Here is a 10,711-nt window from a genome sequence, read left to right as displayed (position 1 = left end):
CTAAGAGGGTGACAACAGAGAAAGGGTTAGAACCTTTGACGATAAGAAGCACAGACCAATATAAAAGATCTAAGAAGAACTAGCATAAAACCTTGCTTTATAGGACCTGCCAGTCTCTCATCCTGTCTCAGTATCTCACCTGTCTTGCAGGGTGTTGATGGTTTCTTTTAGCTTGGCCCGCAGGTGTCGGATACACACCTCCTTCTGCTGAAGGGGTGTGAGGTACTGCTCTGGTGGAGGAGGCCGAATGCCATGGTTGTCTGTACATGACGTGTACTTCTGATGGCGTCTAAAAAAGACAGGACTTCAGTTTATGAAAAGAATAAGTGGTGTTTTCCATTTTTTGAGATGTTAAGAAAGAAGTGATGAAAGGAAAGTTAACATGACTATTTAATTAAGAGTTTCAAACACTCTTAACCTTCTGAGGTCTAAGTCATCGGTGATGATGATATCACAAATAACTTTTTGCTTATCTTCAAAATAGTAGGTTGGGGCTCAGAGCTGCTGTTTTATCAGTAATGTGGGCTTTTTTCCTTTTTAACAGCACTCACCATATTTTCATTCACATATTCAACCAATGAGCATAAACTGAAAAAAGAAGAGACTGCAAATGTGCTCTTTCATACTTTTGGAAAGCGAACTGGAGTAAATAATTTTTGCTTGTGTCATATCATCGCTGAAATTCAGAAAATAGTTAATAAAAATGATTCCAGAAATGTGAATTGGCAGCCATATCTCTTCATCTTTTTAAATAACGGATATTAATTAAATAGCCAATTGAGGTAATAAGACAGCAAATCATATTAAGTTCTGTTTTCACTGAGTTGACAAAGTCACAAAGAGTTTCATTTTCTATCCCAAGGCATTAACGTTATACCTCTTTTCCATCAATGCAGTAGTGGTGCAGAGTTTGTGGTGCACTGCTGTTAGAGAACAAGCCCACAATTTGACAAGTTAGAGAAGTCATTATTTTGCAATCTTAGTGTTGGAATTTGGGGAAACATTAGTAGGAAGAATCAGAATCGGTGGCCCGTATTGCAAACATATTTAGCTCTAGTATTGGGACTACGCTGGTACAAGAGCTAGTAGAAATGTGCTACACCTCTTACCCTTTGGTTGGGCTGCATTCACTGCCTTTACATGAGCCTGAGTTGCTGCTGCTGAGAGAAGCGTTTCCATAGGGATCTCTATTACTGGCCGCAGCCGGAGTGCGCCTGGTACACAGTAAGAGGAGACATGTTAATGTGTTCCTGGCAACACCATGAAACCACAGTCCAGACACTAAGTGAGCTGCTAAGCTAAACCATGACAAACAGATCCACAGTGCAAACAGAAATGAATGGAAAACACTTCAATCCAGGTCCACCACCATGCTTATACAACACAGGTTTACACAGATACACAGAGTACAATATTTCAGCATGTCAGCCTGAGAAACAAATACACACACTCCTCTTGGCACTCACAACAATGCTGAAACTGAAAAGGACATCAAATTAGCGTTACTCAAATGAAAAAAGAAAGTTTTCCCCAGAAGGGAACTAAAAGAGAGCAATCAGACAGAAAAGAAGAAGAGAGTCAGACTAGACAGGATGTTTTCTAGAATGTGGCGTCACAAAACATTTACAGCAGTGCAAAACATCTTGCCATTCCCATGCTTTAAAGGATCAAGACTGATCGGGAGGAAAGAAGAGCGAGTCGGGACAGACCGGGAGCGAGGGGTAGAGGGAGAGTTTGTTGAACGACCGTGGCGATCTGGAGACTTGGTGGAAGCGTATCCCTTTGTCGGTGACTTGGTCGATACATAGCCTTTAGTTGGGCGCATTGACACCATACAGCTTGACTCCATGGGCACGTAGTCTAACTCTATGAACCTGCAGTAGTCAAACCTGACCAGAGACAAGAGGGTGTTAAATCACAGAGGGTGGCAATGTGCCTGCTGCACACTGAAGGGAGGTAAGGTTGGTTGACATTTAGCATATCTCAGCATAATTTTAAAGTGTAAGAACTCAAACAGTGAAGTGGCTCAGGAGAGCTTGCTTTCTAAAAGCCATGCTTCACTGTTGAGGCTCCTCTGTTTGGCTTCCTGTACTGCACCGCTAATAGGAGCAGTTTACTGCTATGAGGCTTTTACTGGAATGTAAACTAACACTGCATCCTGAAACACAATTTACAAGTGATAAAATGTTTTAGGTCTTCTAAGAGCAACATGGAAGCAGCGGCAACAACAATAATTCATAAACGCCCCATTCTAACTCGCAACACACTTTCACAAAAATATCAGCAAACTTATAGAAATTTCCCCCCACTTTTGATGACAAGTGCAAACTAGCTTAGCTAAACAAGTAAATGAAAAAAAAAGTAACTTTAAGACAACTGACACCTGTGCAAAACCACTATAGAGACCAAGTAAAACCACATAACATCAAAGAGTAGAATTGGTGGTGTATATATATTTTCACCTCTAGGCATTTTTACTATCCAGCAAAACATGACACAGTTTGTTAGTACAGTTTAATTATATCAGTGGTAGATAGAAAAGGGTTATCTGTGATTGGCAACTTCTGTCAGTGTCTGTGTGGTTTTAAAGTCTATAATGAATGTTCACCAACTGAGTTACTGTTGTTCTTTAACAAGGACATAACTGTTGCCCAATCACTGGACACCACACTGGGAGGGGAGGACAAGCAGGGTCAATCAGAACAGCCATGATGGTATTGGACACAGGACACGAAAACTCCACACTAAACATGCACATAGTCTTGTATATAACTCGTCTCTGTCTTTAAACTTTTTGCTGTTCATGTCATATATATGTATATATATAAATATATATATCATACTTTATGTGTAAAGCAAAGTATGACAGTCAGTGTTTCCCAGAAATACATATCTTACTTATTTCACCAACACAGAAAAACTAATGAAGCACAATGTTTTTGCAATTTGGCTGAATTGTTTAATTGCTCATGAGTTCATTTCACTCTATTTTGAAAGTTCAGTTGTTAACTATGTCATGTTTCCATGATGGCAAAGTGACCATCTCACTGTTCGGGTGGTCCTCAGCTTCTTCTTCTGTTAGCTTTTCTTTCTCCAGCTCCACCATCGTGGACTGCAGCTTACAATGCTAATCTTGTAGATCTGGAACAAGCTGGAGGTTCACTCTAAACCCAAATGCACAGCTGGTGGAGAACTAGTTCAATTGCTGCTATGTTGAACTCCCAGAAGACCACGGTTGCCAATTGCAGGTCAAAACTGTTTGACTGTTTTTAATTGTCACAGGATTTTACTAACTGAGGAAATTGCTAGAGAAACAGCTGACGACTGAATTATTAGATATTGGTACGTGGCTGTCTTAATCATCTCAGAGTTCAGCTGTGAGCTTGAGGGCCACATTAATCAAAACTTCAAAGACTTTTGGAACTAATGCTGCTAAGCTGACTCCACCAGGGCTCTAGAGCAGAACAAGGACTGCTATGGTCTGCTGCCGTCTAAGACAATGGAGCTGAAGTCCATCAACACAATGAGGAAGTTACCGGAGAAGAAGCTGATTACTGTCCTGTTATTGTCACAAAGCACCTATGGTAAAGTTTTTAAATTTACTTTTAAAAAAAATTAAGCAATATACCAAGTCCAACTAGTGGTGTATGAAATCATGCATGCACATGTGTGCACAAACAAATGACCAAACAAAGAAACAAACAAAAAACTCTTGCAACACTATAAATGAAATTTTGAATTTTGAGTGCCCTGTAAAAGATTAATAATAATTTTACTCAGGGTTAATTTGAGCATGCAGCTAAGGTTCAGCAAAGGTTCCAAAAAGTAATTTTACGCATGAGGTCAAGTAAGAAGAACAAAAACCTTAATCACCTGGATTATGTAATAAACCGCTGGAGACCGTTTGTAATAGGCACATACATTATATTTAAACTACTATTGAACGCACGTCTGTTGTTTCCATTTTTTACTGTATATTTTGCTACTGAACTGAGTCACCGTGTCCTGTGTTACATAATTAGGGAGGAAGCCAGATATTGACAGCTCAACACTTAATAGCACAGAAATGGGGAGAGAGAAGCAGCAGAAACACTGAGCCTGGAAAGGGATAAAATACACAGTACAACAGTGTTTAGGGCGTGACAGTTCATCCCAGCCATCTGCTGGGATGGAACTAATGTCTGGGGTGTGGGTGTTGTCTGCTTGAGGCAAGCATTTCCCAGTTGTCAGGTGTTAGCATGAGTGGGTGGAGAGGAGTGAAGAGATATTCCTTTACGAAAGCAACTTTGCTCAAGAGGCTGAAACTGATTTAGTAAACAATATCTCGATAAACCAAAAGCACATTCGCATTACAGGCAATGCTGCTGCACATGAGTGTTTCACACAGTGCTGTTGAGTGAGTGGCTGCGGTCAACCAGTGATCACAGTATGCACATTAAACGTGCATTTCTACCGTGCATGTAGCCACTAAACCTAATCCTTGAAAGATTAGCACCAATTCTTGCATTTAAGTACATGATAGTATCACAGACTCTGTACTCGAAGGTGATGTGACACAACAACACGCACACAGTTCTTGCCACTTTCTGTGCTCCTTACAGGCCACAGACTGTATACATGTGTTGAAAGTAGCCACAATGACACTACCCTCTGATTTGGTTTGAGCATTTTCCACATTACCATTCTGATTTTTTTACAAGTCAGTCAGGACTTATCATATCCATGGTAGTCACACAAGGCGTTTATGTTATTGATGGATCTATTTATATTTATATCTACCTATATCTATATCTATCTATTTTAAAAAGTACATCATGTTGTTTTGGACAAGTCTTGAAAATAGCAACTGAGGCCACAACTCCAATCAAAAAATGTTTATAAAGATGTCATGAAGTCAAACAGAAGTCATTTTGCTATAGCCCTATGCATAATAGACTCCAGGCATGCCTGCTTTTTTGGGACCACATTTTTACATTACAATGCACCAAATAGGCTTGCTCCCCAGGTGAAGAACAAGCAGGTGACAAAGTAGCATAAGAGGAATGACTACTTGGCCTATGGGTCTCCAGCAGTCCATGTCTGTGTCCACAACGGAGGATATTCTTGGCTTTAAGATTTAATGCACTATAAAGAACTATGCTAATTCCGCACTAAACTAATCATAAACCTTTAGCCTTTATGTTAACAGTAGCATGGTGCAGGTTTTCTTGTAGCAAACATCATCTAAAGTAAATGAAAATATAGCAGATTTTGGCAAATTCAATACATAGACCTCCTTTTGTCTCTTGTTGCTTTACATAGTTTAAAGCTAAATCTTAATGAATAACAGGACTATACCTTATAAGTCATCAACTAGTTCTACGCTGTATAACAAGAATAGGTCTTTTAGCATTGATTGCATGCAAGTACCCATCTAGTATCCAGAGGTAATGTTAGCTAACTAAACAAGCTAGCTACTGATGGTAAACTCTTCAGTTTACCTGCACATACATGTCTGTGTCTGCTAAATTATTCTTATCTATGCTGGGGATAAATATTTATCCCAACTTCTGAGTTTCAGTACTGCGTCTTAGATAAAGTCTTCAGTGCAAACAACAGTCAAATAAAAAATCGACTTTTACTTTTGGCAGTTGTGATCCTATGACACCGTTTACGGTAGATCTGGATCTGTTCTGTTCCAACTTTTTATTACAATCACAAACACATGTTTTTTTTTAGCATGAAAACTACCAAATAAAAGAGAAATTAAGTAGATTCACAGCATCAGGAGACTCAAATAAAAAATCTACTTTGTGCCAACCGCTTGCCTGATCATTGACATTGAAATTCCCTAAAAGGTGAGCTGTGCAGCTTTGCAACAGGTGATGTTGACAGGAGAAGCCACACACCTGACTGCAAAGATTAATCCTAACCTGACCACGTTTCACTGCATTATTCACAGGTTAGAACCTTAACTTGCCTGTGTGCTGTTGTTTATTTTTCCAACATTTAATTTCCAATTTTGGTTTTAGTGGCTACAGTGCATGCCAAAGCTACAGCTACAGCTATGGAGCATGCTCTCTCAGACTGTAACTGAAGTGTGTCTCACGCAGGGGGCGCGGGCACAGGAATGGCCACTGGTGCTGTGGCGGCTGGCACAGCAGTCCCCGACCCAGACGCCGGCTTGGGTACCGGCACGGGCGAGGACGCCAGTATTTGCTGCAAGCGACGTTTGGGCTGCAGCACCTTCAGAGGGTTGAATCTGAGGAAAATAAATAAGAGAGAGGAGGACACCACAACTACACGTTGATCCGTCTGCAGTTACACAACTTTTTCTGTAAAAACATTAAACCGTCCAGACAGATTCAGCTTGGCTCCAGTTTAAGAGACCATTTATCAGTCTGTACCCAACACATACACCATAGCAAGCAACAGCTAGATGGCAGAAAAGACTATTTAACACATCAGCTGAAAGAAACGACACATTGGCTTTCTGTGGTATTAAAGTACTGGTAGTGTCAAACTGGACCACAGAAGAAAAGCAATGTCCATCACTCATGCATTAAGTATATAACAACACATTATGCATACAATATTATTGCAGCATTCACATTCCGAAACAAGTTAATGGTTGTGCAAAAGTCAACAGTGGTCCCTACAGACATGAAATACATCTTATCTTTCATCCTGTGTCCAGTAAACAGGCCAGGTTAGTCCAGTGGCTAAAGGAGAGAACATCAATATACTCAATAAACTCTGTTCAAGTCAGTTGCTATTTACAGCATTTAGAACATACACTGCTATGAAAACAGTATTTGCCCCTAGACAAACAGACTGAGTTCATATAAAAAGAAAAAAATTATCTAAACCTAAATGGCCTTGGTGGAACAATAATGACGGGTTACGCCACCCTTACCCTTACCCTGCAGTAAGAACTACAATCAAGCGTTTGCAATAACTGGCACTGAGTCATTCACATCGCCGTGGAGGAATTTTGGCCCACTTTTCTTTACAGAAATGTTTTAATTCAAAAAAGAGGTTAAGATATTTGCCAAAACATCTTAACTGGATTTAGATCCAGACTTACTTTGAACACTCCAAAATTATAGTTGGACTTACTGTTTTGGATTAGTGCTGCATAAGGTTCAGGACACAAGCTGAGGGATGGACTAGTGAAAGTGAACAATGTGGTTGATCACAACAATTTCATAAATAATAAAGAGCTATTCTATTCTATTCTATTCTGTTCCATTCTATTCAATACATTATTTAATTAGGGAGAACAATTATTTTTTCCGTGTAGGGCCAAGGAGGTTTGAATAACTTATTTCCTTTAATAAATGAAATCATTATCTAAAAACTGCATTTTGTATTTATCTCTTTCTAATATTAAAATTTGTAAGATTTATTGTCATTGTAAGGACACTGTGGGACAGGATTCCAGAGTGCTACCTCTTTTGGAAAGGGCACAATGAATGTGGAATGTGTGATGATCTCAACATGTAAATGTAGTAAATAAAAAAAAGAAAAAGAAGGCAGCAAATACTTTTCATAGCACTCTAGTTCTCAATTTTAGGTCCATTTATTCATCAACAAGTCTTAGACGAGTTATTTACATCGAAGTACAGAAACAAACTGAGCATGGTGCCACTTTTTAAATAAAGACAGATATATTTACATGATATGTTGGTCTTTTACAATTTGACTTATTATAAAGCTACATTACAAAGTAACAAATGCCAGTTTTTCCTGGTTTGCAATCAGCAGTTTCATTAACTGTTTATTCAGAAGATTTTTACACATTCTTTACTGAAAGTACTGATAACTGAGTTTCAGTGCTAACTGCAATGCCAGCTTGCCATTTGGTGGTGTAATTTTGTAAACGTTTAATTATTGCTGCTACAAATTGTAACAGTAACAGTAAATGTTGCCTTAACTTGTCATTTATATTTTTTTAATCCTTCATAAATACTGACAGCTAACCGTGTCGGAAAAAGCTCAAGTGTCGCAGTTCCCACTGCAGTCTTAAAGGCGCACACCCCACACGTCTAAAACACCCTATTTTCTCTCACTTATTAAAAAGTGGCACCACACTGACTATGAATATTTGTTAAAGAGAAAACACACACACACACACACACACACACACAGGCTGCTCTTACACATAATATTATACTGTTGGGGATGTGAAATCCCCCCCCCCCCGCCCCTCCCACTGACACCAGGCAAACCTCCACCAGCCCCACTCCTGCAAAACAGGTGAAAACAGACTTAAGAGCGACAGGAGTTAGTGCCGCTGAATCTTGTTTATTTATTCATTTATTTTATTTATTTTTGCTGTGTTTTACTTGCATCTATGTGAAAGAGTGAGTGTAAACGCAAAAAAGTATTTTATTTTATATGCTGGAATATGCAGAAAATAGGTTTAAATGTTAAACAAATTTCTTCAAGTCAAGGACGGTTGCATATGATTTAATTTTTGCTTGATGCAATGTGCATAAAGTTAAAAGATTAAACCTAATAAAAGAGACTCTTTCATTTGATTCAATTTTATATGATGGATTATGCAGTAATTAATTACTTTTTTCAGGTAACTTGACCAACACTGGTCAAGCACCAGGAAATTATTTTCATATTTCAGTTTCCACAAAGCAGCTATCGTTTGCCTTGATGAAGGCTGTCCACACACATCTGTATGCTAAGCTGTTATCAAAGGCCAGGTCATTTTTTTGGTCTGTTTGCTTGTAACACAAATCCATGCTAATACTAAAACATCATATTGAAACATTTAAAAAAGTAGGGATGGGTTTTTATAATCGATTTATCGATTAAAATCGATTCTGGCTTGGATAACGTAAAATCGATTCATTAAAATCCTGAATCGATTTTTTAATATAAATTTATTTTGCCCGAAATGCCAGAATCTCAGGTGAAATCTCACAAAATTTCAACAACCACCAAACAGCTAAGACAGTAAATGAGAGCAGGAACAGGGATTCTGCACAAAGACTTAAACACACAGCGCAACCCGCGGATCAGAATCAGTGAGATGTCGCCTTTCTCACAGTCGGGGCTGAAAGCCAACAGCTGGCTGATTCTGATCTGTCGGCGGTCCGCGCTTTGTGTTCACGCCCTTTATGCGCTGATTCTAAAGCTGTTAGTTTTATCTCTCTCCAAACAATATTGACCGAACCAGCAGCAAAAGAAGATCCAAACTAGGCTTCACATAAACAACGTCATGAATTCACTCTGACTTTTGTTTTGCTTCGACCACATGCACAGCTCTCTCTCGCATGCTCGCTCTCTCGCTCTCTCTCTCCCTCTCTCTCTCTGTACTGTTTTCTGCATTATTCGCTTGCTTGTTACGCACAAGTCTACCGTTGTTTACAGCGCTGTCGGCCGACGTTTTTTTTTTTTTCGTTTTATATACTTCCGAAAATAAAACCTAATTTCTGCCGTTCAATACCGAACAAATTTAAACTTTTTAAAATTATGCAAAATGCAAAACGCTCAGCCTTGTCTCTAATAAAACCGCTGTAACTTCAGAGGTAATGTTCATGTGTTGATTAATGGTTTTCTTTCGTTTTTGATCTACTGCAGAAAATTTTTATAAAATCCCAGAACAGGAAAATCACCTTCATGTGTTTCTGTGTTTTATCTTCAGCTACTTTGACACAAAGGCATCTGCTGTGATGCTCACACCTTTGATAAAGTCTTGGTGTGTCAGCTTCCTTTTTATAGATACAAAAATATGTAAATGTCCTGATCTGAATTATAATATTTCTGACTGTCAAAATTTCCCAGATTCAAATCAAAGTGAGTTGAATCGAATTAAATCGAATCGAATCGAATTAAATCGAATTGTGGATCGAATCGATTCGGGACCCTGTGAATCGCAATTGAATCGATTCTAGAAATCAGTGACGATACCCAGCCCTATAAAAAAGCCTTGAATAAGCAGGTATTAAAATAAACACAACACAAAAAAATGCATTACATGGTGAAGGGTGTAGTCCTGCACATGTTTTTGTAAACCACATGTTTCAGTCAGCACAAGGCCACTTATGGTTTATTTGGTTAACTTGTGGCTGACATTAAGCAGCCAGGATTGAGATGCCCATAGGTCATCGCACCAAATAGTTTGTCTTCAGAACTGAGCCAGAATACGGCAATGTTTCTGTCTGGGAGTAGTAGAGATAATAACTGTTGATTTAAATGTGCTTTTGTTGTTTTTTTGTTTAGCATGACCTTATTTTGGATACTACAGCAAGATTAGAAAGGAACATTATAAAAAGGTGATATTTTGAGATGTATGTATTGTGATGTAGTCCTAGCTGTGTATATTATTATTATTATTATATGTGTATATATTATTATCACTGCTGGAAAGCTGCATGTTTTTGGGGAACCATGTGTTTGCCAATCCATCGTGCTACAGAACATGTTTCTATTTCTCTTTCCATTTCACGATGGTTCCTACATATTATCAGAGACCGAGACTATGGTCTCTGATAACAGAAAAACGAAAAGTTTTAAACTAACAATGCTCAACTTGTAGATCCCAAAGATGGTCCTAAGTTAAAACTCTTTGGAAACTTTTTAACCAACCAGCAAAGATATCAATGACAAGTGAGGTCATGTGATTCACTTTATACAGATAATCCAGCTTTCTTTTTTGACTTAAGACGATTTAGGAACAATTCAAAATGGCGTTTTGACAGGATAATCTGTC

General features: G+C 38.6%; 1 protein-coding gene across 4 annotated transcripts in view; it reads right to left on the bottom strand.

Moving 5' to 3' along the window:
- snphb (syntaphilin b) overlaps positions 1-10,711 on the bottom strand; it is a 60,451-nt gene that overhangs the window by 23,769 nt on the left and 25,971 nt on the right. The window contains exons 3-6 of one of the 4 annotated variants that reach the window (XM_085145545.1): positions 6,089-6,241; positions 1,710-1,889; positions 1,110-1,214; positions 140-289 (exon numbers count right to left, since the gene is read on the bottom strand). In XM_085145545.1, coding sequence (XP_085001671.1) covers positions 140-289; positions 1,110-1,214; positions 1,710-1,889; positions 6,089-6,241 — 588 coding nt within the window. The remainder of the gene's footprint in view (positions 1-139; positions 290-1,109; positions 1,215-1,709; positions 1,890-6,088; positions 6,242-10,711) is intronic. The other 3 variants (XM_085145548.1, XM_085145547.1, XM_085145549.1) reach the window with 3 other exon arrangements.

The sequence above is a fragment of the Neolamprologus multifasciatus genome, chromosome 20 (assembly GCF_963576455.1).
Source record: "Neolamprologus multifasciatus chromosome 20, fNeoMul1.2, whole genome shotgun sequence".
NCBI classification, from domain to species: Eukaryota; Metazoa; Chordata; class Actinopteri; order Cichliformes; family Cichlidae; genus Neolamprologus; species Neolamprologus multifasciatus.
Note: the sequence above shows the minus strand (reverse complement) of the source record. Positions and strands in the feature narration are given on the sequence as shown.